This window comes from Dipodascopsis tothii (assembly GCF_038497935.1).
Source record: "Dipodascopsis tothii strain CBS 759.85 unplaced genomic scaffold V1510scaffold_28, whole genome shotgun sequence".
Taxonomy (NCBI): Eukaryota; Fungi; Ascomycota; class Lipomycetes; order Lipomycetales; family Lipomycetaceae; genus Neoaidaea; species Neoaidaea tothii.
This window is the reverse complement of record NW_027118012.1, coordinates 27,309-50,474: the sequence shown is the minus strand read 5'-3', so window position 1 is coordinate 50,474 and position 23,166 is coordinate 27,309. Positions and strand designations below refer to the sequence as shown.

The 23,166-nt window shown below is 68.4% G+C and overlaps 10 protein-coding genes across 10 annotated transcripts; 8 read left to right on the top strand and 2 right to left on the bottom strand.

The window, feature by feature from the left end:
- Positions 1 to 176: 176 nt before the first annotated feature.
- V1510DRAFT_381590 (uncharacterized protein) lies at positions 177 to 1,773 on the bottom strand. The gene is made up of 2 exons (XM_066931649.1): positions 1,441 to 1,773; positions 177 to 1,409 (listed from the first exon to the last, which is right to left on the bottom strand). Exons 1-2 carry the CDS (start codon positions 1,570 to 1,572, stop codon positions 198 to 200), a joined length of 1,344 nt encoding a protein of 447 aa, XP_066787484.1. The 5' UTR covers positions 1,573 to 1,773; the 3' UTR covers positions 177 to 197.
- A 563-nt stretch (positions 1,774 to 2,336) lies between these two features.
- V1510DRAFT_381586 (Chs5p-Arf1p-binding proteins-domain-containing protein) lies at positions 2,337 to 5,373 on the top strand. The gene is made up of 7 exons (XM_066931648.1): positions 2,337 to 2,730; positions 2,815 to 2,941; positions 2,977 to 3,122; positions 3,157 to 3,249; positions 3,281 to 3,456; positions 3,489 to 3,674; positions 3,706 to 5,373. The coding sequence occupies exons 1-7, from the start codon at positions 2,708 to 2,710 to the stop codon at positions 4,953 to 4,955; spliced, it is 2,001 nt and encodes a 666-aa protein (XP_066787483.1). The 5' UTR covers positions 2,337 to 2,707; the 3' UTR covers positions 4,956 to 5,373.
- Positions 5,374 to 6,634: 1,261 nt separating this feature from the next.
- On the top strand, positions 6,635 to 8,433 carry V1510DRAFT_381582 (acetyl-coenzyme A transporter 1-domain-containing protein). Its single transcript, XM_066931647.1, has 2 exons — positions 6,635 to 8,031; positions 8,062 to 8,433. Exons 1-2 carry the CDS (start codon positions 6,697 to 6,699, stop codon positions 8,374 to 8,376), a joined length of 1,650 nt encoding a protein of 549 aa, XP_066787482.1. The 5' UTR covers positions 6,635 to 6,696; the 3' UTR covers positions 8,377 to 8,433.
- A 1,304-nt stretch (positions 8,434 to 9,737) lies between these two features.
- V1510DRAFT_420949 (uncharacterized protein) lies at positions 9,738 to 10,278 on the top strand. Its single transcript, XM_066934538.1, has one exon. It carries the CDS (start codon positions 9,823 to 9,825, stop codon positions 10,165 to 10,167), a length of 345 nt encoding a protein of 114 aa, XP_066787481.1. The 5' UTR covers positions 9,738 to 9,822; the 3' UTR covers positions 10,168 to 10,278.
- V1510DRAFT_420944 (HotDog domain-containing protein) lies at positions 10,279 to 11,208 on the top strand. Its single transcript, XM_066934537.1, has 8 exons — positions 10,279 to 10,421; positions 10,470 to 10,523; positions 10,555 to 10,620; positions 10,660 to 10,702; positions 10,734 to 10,835; positions 10,868 to 10,884; positions 10,916 to 11,041; positions 11,073 to 11,208. The coding sequence occupies exons 1-8, from the start codon at positions 10,389 to 10,391 to the stop codon at positions 11,103 to 11,105; spliced, it is 474 nt and encodes a 157-aa protein (XP_066787480.1). The 5' UTR covers positions 10,279 to 10,388; the 3' UTR covers positions 11,106 to 11,208.
- Positions 11,209 to 11,629: 421 nt separating this feature from the next.
- V1510DRAFT_420941 (major facilitator superfamily domain-containing protein) lies at positions 11,630 to 13,677 on the top strand. Its single transcript, XM_066934536.1, has one exon. The coding sequence runs from the start codon at positions 11,797 to 11,799 to the stop codon at positions 13,516 to 13,518; it is 1,722 nt and encodes a 573-aa protein (XP_066787479.1). The 5' UTR covers positions 11,630 to 11,796; the 3' UTR covers positions 13,519 to 13,677.
- Positions 13,678 to 13,890: 213 nt separating this feature from the next.
- On the top strand, positions 13,891 to 14,875 carry V1510DRAFT_381574 (Rib7p; the record flags this gene model as incomplete). Its single annotated transcript, XM_066931646.1, has 2 exons — positions 13,891 to 14,199; positions 14,231 to 14,875. 2 exons carry the CDS (start codon positions 13,894 to 13,896, stop codon positions 14,711 to 14,713), a joined length of 789 nt encoding a protein of 262 aa, XP_066787478.1. The 3' UTR covers positions 14,714 to 14,875.
- A 40-nt stretch (positions 14,876 to 14,915) lies between these two features.
- Positions 14,916 to 15,909, top strand: V1510DRAFT_217510 (Ca2+ regulator and membrane fusion protein Fig1-domain-containing protein). The gene is made up of 2 exons (XM_066930485.1): positions 14,916 to 15,093; positions 15,130 to 15,909. Exons 1-2 carry the CDS (start codon positions 15,003 to 15,005, stop codon positions 15,846 to 15,848), a joined length of 810 nt encoding a protein of 269 aa, XP_066787477.1. The 5' UTR covers positions 14,916 to 15,002; the 3' UTR covers positions 15,849 to 15,909.
- A 16-nt stretch (positions 15,910 to 15,925) lies between these two features.
- V1510DRAFT_397718 (uncharacterized protein) lies at positions 15,926 to 17,816 on the bottom strand. Its single transcript, XM_066931913.1, has 2 exons — positions 17,306 to 17,816; positions 15,926 to 17,041 (listed from the first exon to the last, which is right to left on the bottom strand). The coding sequence occupies exons 1-2, from the start codon at positions 17,716 to 17,718 to the stop codon at positions 15,970 to 15,972; spliced, it is 1,485 nt and encodes a 494-aa protein (XP_066787476.1). The 5' UTR covers positions 17,719 to 17,816; the 3' UTR covers positions 15,926 to 15,969.
- Positions 17,817 to 20,340: 2,524 nt separating this feature from the next.
- V1510DRAFT_431496 (uncharacterized protein) lies at positions 20,341 to 23,121 on the top strand. The gene is made up of 2 exons (XM_066935437.1): positions 20,341 to 20,681; positions 20,714 to 23,121. Exons 1-2 carry the CDS (start codon positions 20,485 to 20,487, stop codon positions 22,962 to 22,964), a joined length of 2,448 nt encoding a protein of 815 aa, XP_066787475.1. The 5' UTR covers positions 20,341 to 20,484; the 3' UTR covers positions 22,965 to 23,121.
- The last annotated feature ends 45 nt before the right edge of the window (positions 23,122 to 23,166 follow it).

The following is a 23,166-nucleotide window of genomic DNA, read 5'->3' as shown; positions in this document are numbered from 1 at the left end:
ACAGCCCGGGCCCAACCTGGACTTAACAAGACCCGACCCGAACAAGACCCGGGCTCGTGACTCGAATGTGACCCAGGCTCGACCCGACGTGTCGCAGGAAGCCCCTCGACACAGCGACCCGGACACACGTCCTCACACCTGAATCGACCCGGGCCTAACCCGACCCGATCTGGAACTGGAGTTCATAAATGCATTCATTATCTCACATAGTTGCCTGGGAACTCTCCGCGTCGGCCATCCAACGTCTCACCCGTCCACCAGTCCTCGTCGCTCCGCGACAGGATCCGAATGCGGTCGCCCACGTTAAACGACAGGTCTGCCGGCTGCAAGCCAATAAACGTGTAGACCGCGGTCATGTAGTCGGCCGTCGCGTCCAGCGGTGGCTCGGGCATCTCGAGCACGCCGTTACCGACCGGGTGCGACAGGCTGCGCGGCCGCGATAGATACGGATCGACGCGGCGTGAAGACGCCGGCCGCGACAGCGACAGCGACCGGTTGAAGAGCACCGGGTTGACGCCGATCGGGTGCTCGTCTGGCTCGGACGAGGTCACAAACGACGACGTGCGGCTGACACTCGCGCTCTGATCCGAGAACGAGCGGAACGCGCCCGTGTGGTCGGTGCCCGGCGGGCGGCGCGCGGACTTGCGGCGGAAAATGTGCTTGAGCTTGTCGAAGGACGAGTCGTCGGCCGACGGCAGCGTCATGGGGTCCTTGACGGCCTTGCCGTTCGCCACGGTCTTGATGTCCTCCTCGGCCTGGCGCTGGATCGGCAGAAACTGCTCGCGCCACTCGTTCTCGATCGAGTGCGTGTACGTGCCGAGGCCCTGGGCCTGCGCGAACGGGAAAAAGAGATCCGTCATGGTCTGCAGGATCTTCTCTTCAGTCATGAAGACGACCATCGACAGCGGGTGTAGAAACTCGGACAGCAGGCCGATAAAGGCCGGGACGACGTCCTGCACGTAGCGGTCGTGGAGCTCGAACTCGGCCGTGACGCGGTCGAGGTCGGCCTGCAGCTTTCTGGAGGCGATGTCGTCCTTCTCGGACACGGCCGTCTTGCGCTGGACGCGCTCCATGGCGTTTGTGAACCGGTCAAAGTCGATCTTCTTGTGCTCGCGCTTTTTGAGCGCCTTGCGCACGGCCTCGATGTGGCCCTTGACGATCGTGCACTTTTGGATCAGCGCGACGTCGACGGTGTCGAGGATGGGGGCCACACGAGCCTGGATCTCGGCCAGGACGTCGTGGTACGCCGTGACAGCGTCGAGCGAGCTCTGCGGCGTCTCGCGCACGGCCTTGTACGGGTCCTCCTCTGGAATAGGCTCGTACAGCTGGAGGAGGTACTTGGCCGTCTGCTCCTGCGTCGACAGGATCTTGGTCCAGGCCGTGCGGAAGGCCTTGGCGGCGGCCACGATCTGGCGTCAGCGGGTGCGACCGGGCACCTACCTCGTCCAGGCCCTTCTCGGCCTCGGTGACGGCCTTGGTGTACTCAATGACCGTCAGGTTCTCGGGCGACTTGTTGCCGACGAAGATGTGCGGCGCGCGCACGACCGCCTTGCGCACTCCGCGGACCGACATGGCGACGGTCGGTGGGTGTGGGCGAACCGGGCGTTCGCCGGGTCGGGTCGGGCCGGGGGAAGCGGACGGGTCGGGTAGGCGCGTGTGCCTGCGATGCGCTCCTGCGCTGCCGTGCGGGCTCCTGGGAGACGACTGTCGGCGGCTCGGTGCGTCTGTCGGCGTCGATGCTGGCAGGTCTGCGGTCGCTGCCGTCTTGTCGTCGTCGCCGCCTGCCTGATTGAGGAATCGCGGCACTGACGCACCCGCCGGTTCCGCTCAGCCACGCGGCGCGTGTGGCGGCGACGCATTGGGACCTGGGCTAGGGTTTCCTACTTGGCGCGTCGCGGCGGGCCGCGCCGGGCGCGGCCGGGCGGCGGGCGCAGCAGCGCACGGCCGTTCGTGGGCTGCGGCTGACAGCCGCGGGTTACGCCGGGGTTACGCTGGGGGGTGCGGCGGCTGCATGGCGGTGGGGTCGCCGGCGCGCAGTCACAGGTCACAACTCACGGGTCACGACGCGCACGCAACGCGCCAGTAGCACGGCGCAGCACTGCCACATATACGTCACGCCCGTCGGTACCCGCGTACAGGGACACGCGGCAGGTACCGCCGCCAGGGTGCGCGGGTCCTGCAGCCGCAGCTCTGCGGGTACGGCTCGCCTCGGTCCAGCCTGGTCACAGCCACTGCTCCGCCGGCGCCGGCAGCCCGCCGGCCGCGCGGTGGCGCATGCCTGGGGCTGCTCGGCCGTAGCATGCCGTCGCCGGCCGGCTGCGCGCGTGGCCCGGCGTCGTGCCGTCCAGCCGTTGCGCGTGGCGCCGTTGCCAAGGGCCAGCTGGCCGCAAGGCTGCCGCGCTCTGGGATTTAGGGATTAGGGCCAGGGTTCCGGACGCGCGGCGCTGGCAAGGAGCGTGGCGGCGCGGCGCAGCGCATACACATGTGGCTGTGCGCGTGGCCTTCGACACACCACCGTGGACGACGCACACCGTATACCACCCCAAGACGAAACGAATCGTCGTTTGACTGGACCAGCGGCCCCCCCTTCGTACAGCACAGTGCAGGCACGGCCAAGACAGTTCGATCGGCAGCAGCTGGATTCGTACGCGGATTCGGATTGATAGAGAGTGGATAGCGGATTGATAAGTTTGTTTGGCTAGCCACGATGGTTGCCAGCGCAGTTCCAGAGTAAGCATCGGCAGGCGCGACGGCAGGCGCGGGCCGGCCGGCGCGCGGCCCGGGCAGCGGGCGCGGGCGCGGCTGACGTCGCAGGATCCAGGAGATCGAAATCGGCGAGTCGATCAACACGCGGACGGCGGCGCTGTCGTCGTTCCACACTTTGGGCCCGCCGGATCTGGTGCACCTGGTCAAGTGGCACCCCAAGACGAACACAAAGGAGGTAGGCGCGCGGGCAATTGCAGGACTGACGGGCAGGCGGGCACGTACCACTATGTGACGGGCGTGGACACGTCGTCGGCGTCGTTCGCGGCGTACCTGACGTCGCTGACGTACTCGCTGGGCGAGAACCAGATGTGGTTCGGCAAGCAGCAGACGTGGAAGATTCACTCGGGCACATACTGGTGAGTGGCGGGCGGCGGGGTGCGCTGACGACAGCTGCTACAATGCGTTTTCGCGGGTGGACCTGCGCGTGCGCGTGCAGATTCCGGGCTCGGTGGAGGCGTTCGCCGTGGACGAACGGGGCGAGAAGTGAGTGGGTGCGCGGCGGCGCTGACGGCAGGCGGGGCACGACGGACGAGCTCTGGCTGGAGACGTACGTGTGCGCGGTGGTGCGCGCGCTGCTGTTTGCCGAGGACGACGACTACAGCATCACGGCGTACCGCAAGTTCAACCCGATCGCGACGGTCGAGGCCGAGGAGCGGTTCCTGTCGGCGCTGGAGAAGCTGCTGACGCGGGGTAGGTGGACGCGCGCGCGGCGCTGACGGCAGGCTGGCAGCTGGGCTCGGACCCGGAGGTGCAGGTGCCGACGCTGGTGTCCAACAACCTGACGACGGCGCTGTTCAAGTTCCTGAAGCTGACGGGGCGGTACACGGAGGGCCTGAACCTGCTCGAGAAGCTGCGGGAGAAGGACGCGGACCTGGCGCCGCTGGTGGCGCGCTGCCTGCTGGAGATGGGTACGTACCGGGCCGGGCGCGCTGACGGCAGACGAGGAGGTCAAGGCGGTGGCGCTGCTGCACAGCAGCATCAAGGAGGCGTCGCGCGACCCGAACCTGCTCGAGCTGCAGACGCAGTTCTGCCTGAGCAAGGGCCGGCTGGACTTTGCGCTCGAGACGGCCAAGCGCGCGGTGAACTCGGCGCCGTCCGAGTTTGCGCCGTGGGCGCGGCTGGTCAAGGTCTACATCGAGCTCAAGGACTACCAGCAGGCGCTGCTGACGCTCAACTCGTGCCCGATGTTCCCCTACCAGAACATTGACCTGCACCGGATGCCGGTCGCGCAGCGGGTGCACCTGCCGGCGCCGGCCGAGGGCGTGCTGCCCGAGGTCTCGGACGAGAACTCGATCATCGAGAACGAGGCCGTGGACCCGGCGCTGCTGCGGCTGCCGGCGGCGCCGCTGCGCGGCACGTTCGCCAAGGCGTACGCGCTGCTGGTCGAGATCGTGCACAACATCGGGTGGGACGCGCTGCTCAAGTACCGCACACGCGTGTTCATCATGGAGGAGGAGTACCGCTCGCTCAAGTCCGAGGGCGGCCACGCGCGCGCGGACAGCAACGCGTCGAACGTGGCGATCAACAGCAAGCCGTCGATGGACAGCCCGTCCGAGAACGGCCTCGAGGCGGCCGCGGGCATCCAGGCGCCCGAGCAGAGCGTCGACGCGGACGTGGTCAAGGGCCAGGAGGAGCCGCACGCCGAGGGGTCCGAGAACGGTGTGGCGGCGACGTCGACGTTCCGGTCCAAGCGGCTGTGCGAGCGCTGGCTGGACAACCTGTTCATGGTCATGTACGAGGACATGCGCGTGTACACGCTGTGGCGCGCGGAGTTCGCGCACTACAAGTCGCAGCAGCTCGTGTACCGCAAGACCGGCCGCGAGTGGGAGATCCTGGGCAACCTGGCGCTGCGTCTGCGCCACGAGGACAAGGCGCTCGAGGCGTACTCGTACTGCCTAGGCGCCAAGTTCTCGCAGAAGGCGCTGTACGGCCTGCTCAAGATCTACGTCGAGCGCAACGAGCCGTCGAACATCCTCAACGCTGTCGTCAAGCTGACGTCGTACAACCACCGGTGGTACACCGAGTTCTCGCCGAGCCTGATATCGGCCATCACGAAGCTCATGGCCGACGAGGGCCTGGAGAAGGTCCGCAACAAGATCCAGGGCTCGGACTTCCCGCCCCACGTCATCGCGCTGATGATGGACTACTTCTCGTTTGGAGAGGAGTTCCACGTTCCCGGCTTTGAGTAGCCGCATGCCACGATACAGTCTGTAGGACTATATGATTAGACAGTAGGCCTCTGGCCGAGCGACTTTTGTGAATTGTACCCTATTGCGGATTCAGCCAATAAAGCCTGCAGGTTTGAGTGTGCGGCCTATAGCCGCTGGGCGCGGGCGCCATGTAGCCCGTCACACGCGGTTTGTTTACATTCGCGTCGGTCCCAACAGCGTTGGGATATTAAACCTTGTGTGGTTCGAGTTCGACGGCTGGCGGGGCCGGGCTACGAACGGCGTGGGCGTGCCGCGCGGGCAGATCATATAGCCGCATATAGCCGCATATAGCCGCGTTTTGGTGGACGCCGGAGGCTCCTGCGCCCGACTGTGTCGAAGGCAGGATCGACGGACGGCCGAGATGACTGACCGTCTGATTGAGCGGCGAGTCTACTCGGTATGTGTACGGCTTCAGATCAGACCTGTCAGTTGCGGCCATACCCTGAAGAAAGCACAGTTCCCCGTCCGATCAACACCAGTTAACCTTCAGTGGGCCTGCTTAGTACTGCGGTGGGAGACCACGCTGGAATCGCAGGTGCTGCAATTTTTTGGGGCCCTTTTTTATGGTGCCTTTTTTTGGTGCAGTTTTTTGTGCTGCAGTCGTATGGTAGCGAGCTGGCGGTGCAGGCGGCGCAGGCGGCGCAGTCGGCTTATGGCATCAGTCAGTACGCGGGCGGTGCAGGAGCTGCTGGAGTGGCTTGGGTCTCCGGACTTCTTCGCCCGTGCTCCGGACTTCGTCGCCCGTGCTCTCTAGATTACGTCGCCCACGGAACCGCCGAGCGAGACGCAAGCGGCCCGGTGAACCTCTCGAAGCTCGCTAGCTGCTCTCTTGAATATGTTCTTGGCATCTTGGAGGTTTCTTCCCTTTCCGGCGCAATCTACAGCTTCCATGATAATGCCCCTCCGCACATCACTTTCAGTTGCGGCCATACCACGAAGAAAACACAGTTCCCCGTCCGATCAACACCAGTTAAGCTTCGTTGGGCCTACTTAGTACTGCGGTGGGAGACCACGCTGGAATCGTAGGTGCTGCAATTATTTTTTTTACCCCTTTTGACGTCACGTGCAGTGTAGCCAGGTGTCCTCGCAGGCGCCTAACCCTATGGACGCGCCCCGGGGGTGTGGCTAGTGCGCGCAGCGAGCCTTGCGGCCGTCTGATTTGTCATGGAGGCCAATTGTCCTCAAGACCGCGGCATGGCGCACCGCCTGGCGCCTCCGCGGGCGTAGTGGGCGCGGTGGCTGCCCGGCCGGACACGTAGTTTCAGGGATGCCCGGGGGTATATATAGTGAGATGGCGCAGTGGGCCGACGCATATGCCAATTCCTATTTTAACCGTCGTCGGGCTACATCTGCAGCGAACAGACCTTTGTCGGACCAGCGAAACGCGCAGCGCGCGCCAGGCAGCTAGAGAACCCGCAAAGCGAGCAGGCAGGACCGAACACGGGCCCGAGAGATTGGCACAGCCAGCACCGGGACAGGCAACGCAGCTAGAACGCGGCCAGGCAGGATCGACGCGGAGCACGAGGCCAAGTTGATGGCACGGCGCACCGCAAAGCACGACAGCAAGGACACGGACAAGGCCGGGGTGGGCCCAGGACGCGCGCACAGCCGAACGCGCGCAGACGAGCCAGAGGACCGGCCGGGACGGGCGTCGGGGGTGGCCAAGGCCGAGGGCGCGAGCCGGCGGACACGGTCGGCGGCGCAGACAGAGCCCGAGAAGATGAGCCGGCGGCACGGACACAGCCAGCGGGGGTCGCCCGTGGACGGCGAGGACGGGATCGAGCTGGAGGAGCTCGCCGGGGCGGACGGGCACTTGCTGCCGCCGTCGCCGGGCGGCCTGCACCTGAGCGGGCCGGGGTCGCCGCGGCCGGAGGCGCAGGGGCTGCCGACGACGAAGCACGATGAGGCGGCGGGCGCGCGGTCGCTGCGCGAGCTGCCGCCGGCGGACATGCGCAACTTTGTGCTGCTGTGCGTGCTGTACCTGCTGCAGGGCGTGCCGGTCGGGCTGGCGATGGGGTCGGTGCCGTTCCTGCTCAAGAGCAAGCTGAGCTACGGCCAGGTCGGGCTGTTCTCGCTGGCGGCCTACCCCTACTCGATGAAGCTGCTGTGGAGCCCGATCGTGGACGCCGTGTACTCGACGCGGCTGGGCCGGCGCAAGAGCTGGATCGTGCCGATCCAGACGGTGTCGTCGGTGATGCTGCTGTGGCTGGGCCGCAACGTCGACAGCCTGCTCGAGCACGCCGAGAACCGGCTGGGCATCACCACCGCCGTCTTCTTCTTCCTCGTCTTCCTGTGCGCGACGCAGGACGTCGCGGTCGACGGCTGGGCGCTGACGCTGCTGTCGTCGCCGAACCTGTCGTACGCGTCGACGGCCCAGACCATCGGACTCAACACGGGCTACTTCCTGTCGTTCACGGTGTTTCTGGCGTTCAACTCGCCCGAGTTCGCCAACAAGTACTTCCGGACCGAGCCGCTCGACTACGGCCTGGTCTCGATGCGCGGCTACCTGACGTTCTGGGGCTGGGCGTACCTGCTCATGACGGCGGGCCTGCTCTTTGGCAAGCGCGAGGAGACCACGCGGGCGTCGTCGGGCGGCATCCGCAGCGTGTACACGTCCATGTGGAAGATCGTCAAGCTGTCGAACGTGCAGCTCTTCATCATGGTCCACTTTGTGGCCAAGATCGGCTTCCAGGCAAACGACGCCGTGACGAACCTCAAGCTGCTCGAGAAGGGCTTTTCGAAGGAGGACCTGGCGCTGACGGTGCTGATCGACTTTCCGTTCGAGATCATTTTTGGATACTACGCGGCCAAGTGGTCTGTGGGCGCGAACCCGCTGCGGCCGTGGCTGTACGCCTTCATGGGCCGGCTGGGCGCCGCCCTGCTGGCGCAGCTGAGCGTGTGGGCGTTCCCGCAGTCGGGCGTGGGCTTCTCGTACCTGCTGGCCATCATCGGCGTGCACGTGCTGGGCTCGTTCATGAGCACGGTGCAGTTTGTGTCCATCAACGCGTTCCACACGCAGATCGCGGACCCGGTCATTGGCGGGACGTACATGACGGTAAGTGGCGCCCAGGATGCGCTGACCTAGACCCTGAACACGATCTCGAACCTGGGCGGCCAATGGCCGCGCGTGCTCGTGCTGTTCGCCGTGGACTACTTTACGAGCGCGCAGTGCACGCCGGCCGCGGACGCGAAGCCGTTCGAGCCGTTTTCGTGCGCGCGCGAGCAGGGCCGGCACCAGTGCACGGACGCGGGCGGCGTGTGCACGGTGACGACGGACGGGTACTACATCACAAACATGCTGTGCGTGGCGACGGGCGCGCTGCTGTTCTTCACGTGGATCCGGCCGAAGATCGAGTACCTGCAGACGCTGGACATTAGCAAGTGGCGGGTGGAGCGCTAGGGGGCGGAGCGCGCCGCACGGCGTGCGGCGCGAGCCGCACGGCCTGCGGCTGCCGACGCGCCGCACGGCGTGCGGCTGAGCGCCGCCCGCGCGCCACGCCGCCGCGCCACGCCGCCGCACCGGCCGCGCGCCGCACGCGCTGCGGCGCATCTGTATCTATCTCAACCATCTACGACGCGCCACGGCCGGCCGCCGTTCGCCCGCGTCCGGCGCGGGCCGCGGCAGCACGCGAACCCGTGACGCGCAAAACTGTAAACAAACAACGCGTCGCAGGCGAGCCGCCAGTGATTCCCCCCACAGGCACACGTCGCGATCGGGCCCAGCTGTGACAAGGCGCACGGCCGCTGCCGCGTATAAAGGCCGCCACAGCACTCGACCGACCCCGCGACCCTGAGGGCCTACTGACGTCAGATCCGAGCCATGCCGCCGTCTCGCCGGCCGTCCGTCGGGCGGCTGCCCAAGTACCTGCTGAACGCGGGCTCGACGCTGTTCGGGTCGGCCAGTAGTAGTAATAGTAAAGCGCGCAAGACCAAGGCATCGGAGGACTACGCCGGCGAGGCGCCGGCGCCGTTTGCGAGCTCGCCCGTGTTCGCGCCGATCGTGCGCGACGTGGCCATGTCGTCCGGCGGCGAGCGGGCCGGATCGCCGGCCGAGGCGGGGTCGCCCGTGCCGACCTACGCGTTCTCGTTCACGTACCCGCGGCCGGGCGAGGTGCGCGAGCCCGAGAACGCGCGCGGGCTGTTTTCGTGGCCGCAGCCGGACGCCGACGGCCGGCGGCGGGCCAAGCTGCGGCCGCTCGACAACCGCAACGTCGACACCGTCATGGCGCAGGCGCCGCCGCCGGAGAAGTCGCTCAAGCGCAAGATGTCGGTCGAGGAGCTCGCGCCGGCCACCAAGAAGCTGCGCACGAGCGCGCCGGACGGCGACGAGGGCAAGCCCGAGCGCGTCCTGCGCCCGTCGACGACCGCGGTCACCCGCGCGTCCCGCGCCGGCCGCGACAGCTTCAAGCTCTCGACCGAGCACATCGTGTCCAGCTTCATGAACAACGAGATCCGCCGCCGCCAGATGCTGCTGCTCGACCTCATCAACGACTTTCCGAACGAGGCCCCGTACCTCCACAACCTCCTCAACCTGCTCAACAGCGAGCGCACCAAGGCCGGCCGCGACACAGCCTGGTGCCACCCCGCGCTGCTGGCCCAGAACCTGACGCCGGGCACGCCGGGCTCGGACTACCTGCGCAAGGACCTGCAGGACCCGGTCCACATCTTTGTCGACAACTCCGACATTGTGACGCCGTTCCGGGGCCTGACCGGCGGCCGCCGCGCGCTCGATTTCTGGGCGCTGCACTCGATCCTCGAGCGCGGCCGCCCGTCTGCCCGCCGCATCATTGTCGGCACCACGGACTTTGTCCTGGCCGACGCCGACGCCGACGTGTTCCGGTACGATATGTGCCGGATGGCCCCGATCGAGTGCACGTCCGCGCCCAACGAGACCGTTGTCGTGCGCGAGCAGGGCGTCGAGGAGCTCCTGCACATGAAGATGCTCGAGTCCATGCTCGAGACGCCGGCGACAATGGTCCTGGCCGTCGGCGAGGGCAGCCGGGCCGAGTTCAGCGAGGGTTTCTTCAAGTACACGCTGGTGGCGCTCCAGAAGGGCTGGAAGGTCGAGGTGTACACGTTCGAGGGCGGCGCCAGCCAGACCTGGCTCAACCGCGACTTTCTCGACGAGTGGAAGGGCCGGTTCCGGCATGTGTTCTTGGACCGGTACGTCGACTTGATGGTGGCCGAGTAGCTGTAGTAGTAATGCAATCCGTGGTGGAGACGGGCCGTGCGGCCGGTGCCTGGCGGCCGTCTGGGCGGCCGCCGGTGGTGCTGGCAGCGGCCGGCGGCCGCCGTGGGCGCTGGGCGGCCGTTGCGCCGCCGCCGGCGTCGCGGCCGTCTAGCCGTTGGGCGTCGCTTGCCATTTAGCCGCTCCGCGCTGTCTAGCTCCTACCCCAGACAACACCACGCACAATGTCCAAGAACTGCCTGACCTTTGTCGGCTCGGTGGGTGTCCGCGCGGAAGCGGATGGCGCTGGACGGGGCTGATGGCAGGTCTGGAAAAGTTTTCTGGCGACGAGCGGGCTGGAGCCCACGATCATTCCGCGGGTACGCATCGCACCGGACGCGCTGACGGCAGCTCAAGCTCAAGGATGCCATGCCCGGCCTGGTCAAGATGGAGCTCGAGATCGAAAAGCCGCACACGGTGGGTGGCGGCGCGGCGGCGCGGCGGCGCTGACGGCAGAACCGGCTGGAAATTCTCCACGGCGGCGTGATCGCCGCGATCGGTGCGTAACCCCGCATACACGCTGACCGCAGTCGACCTCGGCGGCTCGCTGGCGCTGGCGTCGCGCGGCATGTTCAGTACGGGTGTGTCGACGGACCTGAACGTGACGTATATTGCGTCGGGCGGCAAGATTGGTACGGGCGCGGTTGAGCCGGGCTGACCGCAGGCAACACGATCGAGATCGTAGGTGGCGGCGTGGCCGGGCTGACGACAGGAAAGCCGGTGCCACAAGCTAGGGGGCACGCTGGCGTTTACGACGGTGGAGTTCTACACGCCCGGATCGAAACAGCTGTTTGCGCGCGGGACGCACACCAAGTACGTCGCGGCGGCGATGAAGGACGTAAGTGGGACGGCGAACAGGCTGACGGCAGCCCAAGAACCGCGTGGAGGAGTTCAAGGTTTAGAGAATAGAGCGGACCGGTCTGAAAGAGCGTAGAGCGGGCGGACGAGGGCGCGGGCACGCGAAGCGGGCCGGCGAGCCGCAGGGCGTGCGGCTGCGCGGCGAGGGCGGCGTGCGCCGCATTCCGTGCGGCTCGCTGTTGCGCCGCACGCCGTGCGGCTCATCTCGCCACCGCGCCGCGGTGCAGGAGTTCGCCGCACGCGGTGCGGCTCGCGAGCCCGCCGCACGCGCCCTCCACGTGCCCGTGCCTGGCACGCGTCGCAGTGCAATCGGGTGCCGCCCAGAGCCGCCCACTGCCGCCGCTTGCCGCGAATACCCGCGAGCCGAGCTAGCGCCGGTGGGACAATGCAGGCAGCCGCGTGACGCTAGTACGCCTGCCGTTTAGGTGGTGACAGGCTAGCGCCGTTTGGGCAGCCGCCGGACCGTACCGCGTTACGGCCGGCGCAAGCGGTGCGCCGTGCGCCCGCCGGCGCCGCCGTCAGCCGGCAATCGTCCGCGCCCGAGCTCGGCTGTGATATCGCGCCGACAGCCGCGCGGCCGCCGCGCCGACAGCCGCGACGGGGCCGGAACAACACGCCTGGACGAGCGGAAGACATAAATAGTGGGCGCTCCAGTTTGGTTCTTTTGGCAATCGCGTCTTGTTTATAACCGCCGTGACAGCCCGGGGCCCGCCAGAGGCTCGCCAGCAGATCAGAATGAGTGCGCAAGCAGACGTCGAGAAGGGTGTGATGTCGTACGCGTCGTCGGCGGCGTCGTCGGCCACGCGCGCCGAGGACCTTGGCCTGGCGCCGATGCTGTCGGAAAACATCCGGCAGCAGCTCGCCGACCAGGGCGTGGACATGGCCGTCGCCAAGTCACTGTACGAGGCCGACGACCCGCTGATGCTGCGGCGCGTGCAGACGGCTATGTCGATCCAGCGCGAGATCCTTGGCAGCAAGGGCGCGCTGATCGCGACCACGCCGCTGCCGCCGTTCGGCGGCGGCAAGCCGTACCCCCCGATGCCGCGCGACCGCGAGTGCTACACGGTCGACTTTGACGGCAGCAAGGACCCTGAGTTCCCGCAGAACTGGCCGATGCACCGCAAGGCGCCCATCATGGCCGGCCTTGGCTTTGCGACCATGACCGCCGCGTTCGGCTCGGCCGTCTTTGCGTCCGCGACCAACGACGTCGCGGCCGCGTTCCACATGCCGACGGTGGTGTCGCTGCTGTCGGTGTCGCTGTACGTGCTCGGCTTCGCGTCGGGCCCGCTGCTGTGGGCGCCGCTGTCGGAGCTGTTTGGCCGGCGGCAGCCGCTCATGCTGTCGACGTTCGGCTTTGCGGTCTTCAGCGTCGCCGTGGCCACCGCCAAGGACAAGCAGACCATCTTCATCTGCCGGTTCTTCTCGGGCTTCTTCGGCGCGTGCTCGCTGGCCGTCGTCCCCGCCGTCTTCGCCGACATCTTTGGAAACCGCACGCGCGGCATGGCCATGGCCTGCTTCGCCGCCTGCGTCTTCGCGGGCCCGCTGATCGCGCCCATCTGCGGCGGCTTCATCACGGCCAGCTACCTCGGCTGGCGCTGGACCGAGTACCTGACGAGCATCATGGCCTTTGCGGCCTTCATCTTCATCGTCTTCTTCATCGAGGAGACGTATCCGCCCATGATCCTCGTCCACAAGGCGGCCGAGCTGCGCCAGCGCACCGGCAACTGGGGCATCCACGCGCGCCAGGAGCAGGTCGAGATGAGCGTCAAGGACCTCGTCGAGAAGAACCTGAGCCGGCCCGTCAAGATGCTGGCGTCCGAGCCGATCCTGCTGCTGATCACCATCTATGTCTCGTTCATATACGGCATCCTCTACCTCCTGCTCGAGGCATACCCGATCATCTTTGTCGAGGGCTATGGCATGTCGCCGTCGGTGGGCATGCTGCCCTACATCGGGCTCATCGTCGGCCAGCTGACGGCGTGCGGGATCGCCATGGCGTTCGAGCCGTACACATACCGGCTCATCAACGCCAACGGCGGGCTGCCGGTGCCCGAGGCGCGCCTGATCCCGACCATGATCGGCGCGATCGTGTTCCCGATCGGCCTGTTCTGGCTGTGCTGGTCGGGCGCGTACCCGCAGTCGGTCCACTGGATCGTGCCCTCGTTCTCAGGCCTGTTCACGGGCGCGGGTATCATCCTGCTGTTTCTCTCGGCGATCAACTACATCGTCGAGTCATATATGGTCTTTGCGGCGTCGGCCATGGCGGCCAACACGGTCTTCCGTTCGGCCTTTGGCGCAGGCTTTCCGCTGTTTGCCGCGCCGCTGTTCCACAATCTGGGCATCCAATGGGCCGGCACGCTGCTGGCGCTGATCAGCGTGCTGCTGGTGCCGGTGCCGTTCCTGTTCTACAAGTACGGCCGACAGATCCGGGGACGGTCGCGGTACGCGCTCAAGTGAGCGGTTGTTGCATTCGAGGCGTTCATTCATCTACGGCGCTGGTCGGCGCATTTTAAATTACAAGGACAATGTGATATGTTTTGTTGTTTCGCCGGCGTAGCCGGCCGGCGGCTGCGGCCGGCGTAGCGAGCGGGGCAGGGGCGTGCCTGAGCCGCACCGCGCGCGGCACCGGCTGGCGCAGCCGCGGGCCAGGGGCGTGCCTGAGCCGCACACTGCGCGGCGTCAGCCGCGCGAGCCGCACAGCGTGCGGCGCCGGGCTCGCGTGCAGCCGCGGGTCAGGGGCAGGCCTGAGCCGCACAGCGTGCGGCTCGACAGCGCGTCGTGCGGCGCGTGCCGCACGTGCTGCGGCGCCGCAACCCTGTCCACCACACCACCATGAGCACTCTCGCGCCGCTCGACGCCGGCCTCGCCGAGTTTCTGGTGCCGTACCTGCCGGCCGGCGGCCGGCACCGCACGCTGACGTACGCGGCGTCCCTCGACTCGCGCATCTCGGCCTCGCGCACCGAGCAGACCGCGCTGTCGGGGCCCGAGACCAAGACCATGACGCACTTTTTGCGGTCGCGCCACGACGCAATCCTCGTCGGCTCCGGCACGGCCGTGTGCGACGATCCTGGGCTGAACTGCCGGCTGCCAGACGCGAGCGGAGTGCTACGCTCGCCGCGGCCGGTGGTCGTGGACACGGTACGTCGGCCCTGAGACACGCTGACGCCAGAACTTTAGCTGGGACGTGCAGCAACACAGCCGGGCGGTCCGGACCGCGCGCGACGGCGCTGGGCTGGGCCCGTGGGTGCTGGTGCGCGCAGATGCGGCCGACGGCGCGGCCACCGTCGGGGGCGCGGCCGAATACGCCCGCAAGCGCGCCGTGCTGGAGGCCGTTGGCGGCGCCGTGCTGCCGGTGCTGCCGGTGGCGGACGGTGCCGCGGTCTACGGGCGTGCGCGGTGGGACGCTGTGTTTGGGGCGCTCGAAGCGCGCGGCGTGGAGAGCCTCATGATCGAGGGCGGCGCGCGTGTCATCAACGATCTGCTGGCGCTGGGGCCGGCCGCGGTGGACTCGGTTGTCGTGACCGTGGCGCCGCTGTTCCTGGGCGCGCGCGGCGTCGAGGTGAGCCCGCTGGACGGCCGGCACGACATGGACGCCGTGCGGTGGCAGCCGGTGGGCCGCGACGTCGTGCTGGGGGGCGTGCTGCGGGCGTGAGCCACCCCGGGCGCCACGGCGAGCCACTCTCAGCCACGGGCGAGCCACGGCGCGCCGCACCCGCTGCATGAGCCGCACAGGCTAGGGTTGTGCGGCCGCACGCGGCCGCACGGCCGTGCGACCGGCGGTCGCGAGCCCACGCTTCGGTCACACCACGCCGGCTTCTGTCGCACGCCGCCGCCGGCGGTCGCACCGCGGTCGTGCCGGCGGTCGCACTGGCGGCCGCGCGCGCTCCGCCGGCGCGCCGTATAAAGCCCGGCGGCCCGGCACGTCGTCCATAGCAAGCACCATGATCTCTCTCCCGCCCCTACCCAAGAACCCGGTCCTGATCGCGCGCGGCGCGGTGGCCGTGATGCTGTTTGTGACTGCTTTTCTGCTGTGTAAGTGAGCCGCGCGGCGTGCGGCGCTGACGGCAGGCTTCCTCGTTGCCGGGGCAACGCGCACGGGCGCCACGTACGCGGACGTGTACGTCGTGCGGCTGGCCGAGGACGGCATCCTCGTCGACGCCGGCTACTACGGCATCTGCGCGCGCTCCGAGTCGGACCAGTACACCAACTCGAGCCTGCGGTGCGCGCCGGTGTACAACGCGACGCTGGCGCTGGGCGACTACATGTCGTCGAGCATGTCGAGCGACATCCTGGACCTGGCGTACTCGTTTTCGAATGACGTCATCCACCCGGGGATGCTGCTGACGGGCCTCGTATTCGTATCCGTGACATTCCTCTGCAACGGATACGGCATCGCGGCCGCCATCGCCCACGGGCCCGGCGCTAGCGGCAGCCGTGCGGTACGGCGGCAGGCCGTCGCCGAGGCCGTGGCAGTGCTCGGCACGGCCGCCGCCGTCGTGGGCACGGCGATCTGGGGCATGGGCGTCGGCTGGGCGCACGCGGCGGCGCGGGCGCTGGCGCGGACGCTGGCCGACGCGACCGGGTCGGCGGTCACGGCCGCGGTCGGCCGCCGCGCGGACGGGATGGGCTGGGCCGCGTTCGCGTTCATGCTCCTGGCGGACGCCGCGCTCGTGTTCGCCGCCCGCGCCGAGCGCCCCGCCGAGCGGCCGGTCTCGGCCGGTGGCGAGACCGCCTCGCTCGCGTCGGACGCGACCGTGGTGGGCATGAAATACGAGGCCGAGGCCTAGCGCCGCCGACACGAGCCAGGGACACTGAGTCATGTAACCACCGTCTATAAAGCCAAAGAAATCCATAAAATACACCCAAACACCCGCCGGACGCGGCGCGGCCGCGGCCGGCAATTGGCCGCTACGCGCGCGCGCGCGGGTCCAGCTCGTACGAGCGCTCCCAGAGCGGGAACGGCAGGTTTTTGGCGACCCAGTCGAGCCAGGGCGCCCACGTCAGGTCGCCGTGGCCCTCGTCAGCCGCCCGGAGGTAGTCGCAGATCGCGGCGATGTCGGCACGAACGCGGTCCTCCTGCCACCAGGCCTTGAGCATCGAGACCACGGTGAGAAAGTGCGCAAAGAGGACGAGGGCAACGTGGTCGCGGCCCCGCAGCCGGCCGAGGAAGTCGGCCGAGCACAGGAAGGGCCACGTGAAGACGTACTTGCGCATCTCGTCGCCGCTGGGGTGGCTGCGCAGGCTCTTGATGAGCCGGTTGAGCAGCCGGAGCGGGTCGATGTACACCGCGAGCTCGGCCGGGTCAGGCCCCTCGGCCGCGCCGGGCGTGTAAGCGCCGAGCCGGGCCGCGCAGAGCTCGGCCAGGTGCTGGAGCTCGTTCTCCTCGTCCGAGGGCTCGGGCAGCGACCCGATGTTGATGCCGAAGATCGAGTCCGCGTCCGCGCCCGAGTTGGCCGCGTACATCTCCTCGACGACGGTGCGGATGCCGAGCAGCAGCGGCAGCCAGCGGTCGATCGAGACGATGACCGAGGCGTCGGCCTCGTCCGACTCGCGGTAGGCGAACGACTGCATCGCCAGCAGGCTGCCCGCGACCGTGAGCGGCGGCAGCATCTCGGGCGTGTGCGGCGCGCAGAGCGCCTCGCGGAACGTCTCCAACGCCCGCTGCCGGTAGTAGATCTCCATCCGGCGGTACGCGCTGTCGTCGCGCAGGAACCGCAGGTGCGTGGCCGCGATCGTCAGGATCGCGTACATCAGAAACTCGCTGTGGAAGGCCATGCGGGGGATCTGGACCAGCCAGAGCTCCCCGTCGGTCGCGTCCGAGAGCGTCTTGACCGTGACCGTGAGGAAGTGGTGGAAGAGCTCGAGCTGGACCAGGCTGAGCGCCGAGGCCGACGACTCGATGACGACGTCCGGCGCAGACGCCGGCGACGCGGTCGAGGCGGTGGACTGCGGTGCCCGCGGCACCGGCGACACAGCCACGCTGCGCGCGTCTGGCGAGATCGCGACCGGCGTGTCCATCGGCGAGGGCGCGTACACGTACCCGCCGCCGACGTACGGCAGCCCGGACGCGCCCGGCGACGGCGCCAGCGCGCCCAGGCCGCCCGCCGGCGGCGACATGCCCGTCATGCCCATCGGCGGCATGTGCCCCAGCGGCGGCGACAGCCCCAGCGGCGCGCCCATGCCGCGCGGCAGCGCACGGCCGTCGCGCAGATGTGCCTGCGGCGCGGCGGCGGCAGCCGCCGACAGGTGGTCCAGCGCGTGCGTTTGCTGGCCCTGCATGCCCATCAGCAGCGGCAGGCTCCCCGGAGACAACGCCGGGGACGTCGGCGACACGCCGGATCGCGCGCCCGCGTCCGGCAGCTTGCCTAGAAACCCGGCGTCCCACGGCGGCGGGCTCGGCCCTGGCCCTGTCGCCGCCGGCGCGCTTGCGCTCGGCAGGTTGAGGTAGTCGCAGCCCACGCCGTGCTTGATGCAATTGCGACACCGCGGGTGCTGCTCGTCGCACTTGATACGTCGGCGCTTGCAGTTCGCGCAGCCGCTCCGCGACTTGATGTGCGACTTGCGTGGCCGTATCACCCGGTCCTCCGCGGGCTTCTTCTTGGCGGTGTCGGGCGCGGCCTCGGACTCGAGGCCGCTCTTTCCGTACGAGACGCTCATCGGCGACGCGTGTCTCGCACCGTCGCCTGCGGCCGTCCGTCCGTATCCTGGGACCTCTGCCACGTGTCGTAGCTGAGCCGAATGGTGCCGCGATCGGGAGTCCGCAAGGTCGGCGCCGGCGGGCCCGGCGTCGCGATAAACGACGATGCTCCGGGTAACCTATCACGCCACAGGGTTAGGCTCTTTTGACTGCCGCGCCGTTCGTCTGTTTGGGCTAAGCGAGCCCGGCTGGCCGATGAGCGGAAAGGCGCCGGCAGGTGTGCCGGGGCGCGGCCACGGGGGCTAACCCGGCCGAGCCGCGCTAGTACGGCAGCCGCCCGCCGCTCTACACGGCCACGATAAGGCACCTGAGTGGGGACTCAGCCGTGCGCGCACGGTGGGACCTGCCGCTGCGCCCGGCCGCGGCCGCGGGCAGCGCGGCGCACGTCAGGCCTCGGCGCACGTCAGGCCGCGGCGGACGAGGCCCGGTGCGGCTGGGCAGCGGGCCCCAGGGCCCCATGGGGGTCGCCTGTCACCGGCAGCTCGGCTGCAGCGCGGGTGCCGCGGGCGGCCGGCTCGCGTTGCCGGGGCGACTGCGCCGCAGCTGCAGCTGCCCGCGTGCGGCCGCGGAGTTGCGGCGGGGCGGACCCTAAATCGGGCCCTAATTCGCGATAACAGGGACAGCCCTAACCCACCGCCGCCCCTGACACGACGACATCGCGCAGGCACATTGCATGCGCGCCAAAGCGGACATGGCGCACGTGAGCACAGCGCGATTGGCGGACCGGAGAAGCCCGCGACGCAGGCGCGCGGCCTGAGCGCGCGCGGCCGGCGGCACGCCGGCGCGCCAGGACCGTCGAGCCGTCGCGAGAGCTAGGCGCTCCCGGTGCGCCGATGGCTCTGATGTGCGTGGCGGCCGCGTGCATGCACCCAGAAAGCGCGCTCGCCGGTCCTGTTGCCGCGGCTCGCACGGCTGGCGCGGCTGGCACAGCCGCGGCTGCCGGCACGGCGGTGCTGCCGGCGCCGCGGGCGCGCGGCCGGCAGTCCGCGCCGCTTCGTCCGGCCGCGTGCCAGCTCACGGCCAGCCTGCTGGGCGATTGGCGTACGCATGTGCATAAGCCTGCGTCACGGCCCTAGTCCTGCCGAAAAGGGCACTTCTTCGGCAGGTTTCTAGCATCTGAAGCACAGTGTTACACAGACTAAGCAGTTTGTTGCATGACGCAGGCGCCACTACCCTGGCCACGGGACTCAGCTGACGCACCGGAGTTTCGGGAGTATGCGGTCAGCCCGATAGTGCATAGCTGGCGTGTTCAATGCCCGCTTCCGGCACCTGCCTGGCGGTCCACTCGGGCGTTTGGCCGACACCGGCGTAGGCCTCGCCTGCAGAAGGTCTGACAGTGCGTGCGCGGCGACCCCAGCAGCCCGCATAGGCTAGCGAGACGCTCGGCAGCTACCGCGACGCATGCTAGCCAACAGGGAAGCACGGTGCTGGGGTGCGCGGCCTGTCTGCGCCCGCCTGTAGTCGCGGCCGCATGCATGGCTGTGGACGCGGGACGCGTGAGCTGCCGACGTGAGCCGCATGGCTGCGCATGATGCCGTCCCGCCGACTTGGACCCGTTCTCGGCGGCTGGCCGGCCCAGTCCTCCGCGCCAGCCGCTGCTCCGGCTTGCGCCGGCGGCCTCGCGGCACCAACCCGCCGCGACGGCAAACTGCGGCATCTCCGCGTACTATCCTGCGCAGCCGCTCAGGCGCCAGGCGTGCGACTGTGCGCGCTCCTTCTTGCGCTACGCACCCCAGCACTTCTTGGCCTGCGCTAGCGCACGTCACTAAGTCGTGCGCTACAGACAAGCGTGTGTATGCGTGCTTCTGCAGCACCGCCGCGCATTGCGAGCGCCGCAGCTGGTGCCCCCCAGCCTAGGTGGCCGCGCCTGGCGGCCGGCCACTCACGCCTGCCAGGTGCGCTGGCGAAAGGGCGGCCGACACAGGCGTCGTGCCGGGGAGCCAGCATCCCCTGGCAGCCAGCATCCCCTGGCAGCTACACGAGCGTCCGCGCGGCCGTCTAGCTCGAACGATCTAGCTCCAGACAAGGACCAGTCGACTGCGCGCACGGAGCCGCAAGACCGGCACGAAAAGTCGCCATCGCGCTGGGACGGCGCTCGCGGGCGGGCGGGCGCCCCAGACCTGGGCCCGCGGGCCAGCGTCTCGATTCGCCGCCCGCCTGCAGGCGGGCTCCGCGCAGCCAAGCCGCGGCACACTAATCGCGACGTACGTTGCAATGCCAACGCAGCTCGTGAGTCACGGCGACGTGCAGCTAGCGCCCGTCGACACCAGCGATCGGCGACAGGGCGTGGTCAGCCGCCAGTCAGCGTTCCCACACGCGCTCCAGACGGCCGCTAGGCTCCCTGCATATCCCTGGCGCAGATCAAGCGCGGACGCCGTGCGCAGCCGCACAATCCCTAATCCCTAAATCGGTCCCTAAATCGTGCTACCCCGCGCGCGCGCCCGGCCCCGCCCATCTGGTGTCCCCCGACACGCCCGACGACGGGCCAGTCGACCGGCGGGCTGCCGGCAGCCACGGACGCGCGAGGCGGCTGCGCGCTCAGGGGGCGCCGATACCGGGCAGGGTTTTGCGCCGCGCGCGGGAGTAGGGTTTAGGCCGCGGCGCGCGGCGCCCAGACTACAGTTGCCGCGGCAACGCGACTTACCCGGGCGTATGACAAATTTTTTCCAACTCCCGCCGGCGCCGACATCGCACAAGCCAGATCGCACTGCGCACAAGCCAGCAAAATGGACTCGCAGGGCATGAGCAGCCCCGACTCGCTGCAGTCGGCCGGGCGGTCAAAGAAGATCGCGTGCATCGAATGCCGGCAGCAGAAGGTCAAGTGCGACGCGTACGAGCGGCAGCCAGACGCCTGCACGCGCTGCGTCAAGCGCAGCCTGCAATGCTCGATCCAAATGGACTTCAAGCGGACATACAAGCGAGCGTAAGTGGGGCGCCGGGGCGTGCTGACGCCAGGCGGCTGGCCGCGGTGGAAAAACAGGTCGAGGAGCTCAAGCGGTCGCTGGAGATGCAGTCGGCCGAGCTCCAGAGCACGGACCAAGACATGGTCTCGCACACGCTGCTTGATCTCGCCCGCGGATCGTCCGACTCGCGGCAGTCGACCACGCGACCGACGCCGGCCATGTCGCCGCGATCGCGCTCGGCGTCGCCGCGGCCGCGGCAGCGCACGCCGGTGCCGGCGGCGCCGGCGTATCTGTCGCTGGACCCGGCCCGGATCGCGCCGCAGACGCTGGCGGGCGTGACGGTGAAGCCGGCGCAGATCGCGGCGCTGATGCGCGAGTTCGAGACGCGGTACCACCCGTACTTCCCGCTGGTGGACCTCTTGGCCGGGCCCGACAAGATCTACGAGCGGTCGGACCTGCTCTTCTGGATCGTGCTCTCGACAGCGTCGCGCGTCTACGCCGACGGCGCGCTCTACCAGACGCTGCAGCCGGTCGTGGCCGAGCTGTTCAAGACGTGCCTGAGCGTGCCGCTGCGCGGGGTGTACGACGTGCAGGCCGCCCTGGTGTTCTCGGTGTGGGCGCCGCCGTCGGGCTCGCTCAACGCCGATCTGGCGTGGACGACGTGCGGCACGGCCATGTTCAACGCCGTCAAGCTCGGGCTGCACTGTCCCGGCCGCATGCAGGACTTTGGCCGGGTCAAGATCGACCAGAAGCAGGTCGAGACGCGCGAGCAAGTCAAGACGTGGGTGTGCTGCAACATTGTCTCGCAGATGCTGGCCATGGCGCTCGGCATGCCCACGTTCACGCTCTACGACTGGACAATCTACAGCGCGGCGCTGCGGCCGAACATCAAGGGCGTGACGCCGTTCGACATCTCGATCCCGCGCGATCTGCGCACGCAGGTCATGCTGGCCAAGTTCTGCGACAAGATGGTGCGGCTGCTGAACATGAACGTCAACGACTCGTGCGGCAACGTGGACTCGTCGTCGCGCGAGCTGCTGATCCCGGTGCTGGCCAAGGAGCTGCACGAGACCGTGCAGATCATCGGCGCCATGTCGGATGTGAGCAACATGCTGCTGCACGTGGTCTGGCTCCAGCTGTACGCGTACGCGTTTCTGGACGAGGACCCCGAGCGGCACGTCGGCCTGCTCGTGCACGCGTACAAGTACGCGATCAAGCTCGTCTCGATCATGGACGGCCTCGACAGCGACGACGGCGAGCTCGGCCTGGGCTCGTCGGCAGCGAACCCGGCAGGCGAGCGCTCGCGGCTGGCGTACCTGCCCGTGTACGTCGATCTGGACGTGGCGCTCGCTGCGTTTGTGCTGCTGCGGCTGCAGTTCTCGCCGATGGCGGACCTGCTGGACGCCAACGCCGGCAAGCGGCACTTTGCGTCGGCGATCTCGATCCTGCGCAAGGCGTCTGTGCGTGAGAACGACTTCCCGTACCGGATCTCGGCCGTGCTGTTCCAGCTGTGGAAGCTGTTTGCCAAGGACCAGGCCGAGACGCGCAAGCCGCACACCGTGCGGCTCAAACTGCGCACGCGCATGGCGACCAGCATCATCTACGACAGCATCTGGGTGTGGCGCGAGCGCTACGGCAACTTCCCGCAGAACCCGAACGCCGTGTTCGTGCCGTCGGCCGGCGAGCAGGACAACACGCCGGCGACGGGCGCCACGGCCGACGGCGACGGTCCGGCCGAGAGCACGCCGTCGGGCAGCGACCGTGTGAGCGCGTCGGGCGAGCGCCTGGCGCTGACCGAGCGCAGCAGCGTCATGGAGCTACTGGACAGCAGCAACGCGGACCAGGCGCACGGCGCGTACGTGACCGGCGGCGGCCCGCGGGACCTGCCGTCGCCGTCCGTGCGGCGAACCATGTCGGCCACGGCGACGCCGGTGGGCGACGTGTTGACGTCGCAGTCGTCGGCCGTGCACACGCCGGCGCTGCCGCACACCCCCGGCGCGCCGACGCCGGCCGCGTTCACGGCGGCGGCGGGGCTGCCTGGCATAGTAGTGCCGACCGCGCCGGAGCAATTCGCCAACGTCGGCACCGACGACGTCGTCAGCTTCTTAGACAACGACAACGTCGCCGTCGACCACTTCTACATCGACCTGGCCGAGGCCGATACCCTGTTTGAGGACATCAACCTGTTCACGAGCGGCATGGACTACAACGACTACTCCGCCGCGGTACCTGATGGACCGTACGGCGACAAGAACGGTGCATCCGGACTGCCAGGCCAGTACATGCGTAACGGCATGTACTAGCCAGCGACTGCGTTGTCTGGACAACGGAGCTGTATCATTGGACTTTTATGTTTTGGAGGACGGCCTGGGGGCCTGGACCGGTTTTGTACACTAAGTAGCGCCTGGCGCGGTTTTGATCAATGATTAATGAAGAGCTGCGTGCGGCTCGTTTTGATGAGGGTGTGCGGCGGTGTGCGCGGGCGTGGCGCGAGTGCGGCGCGAC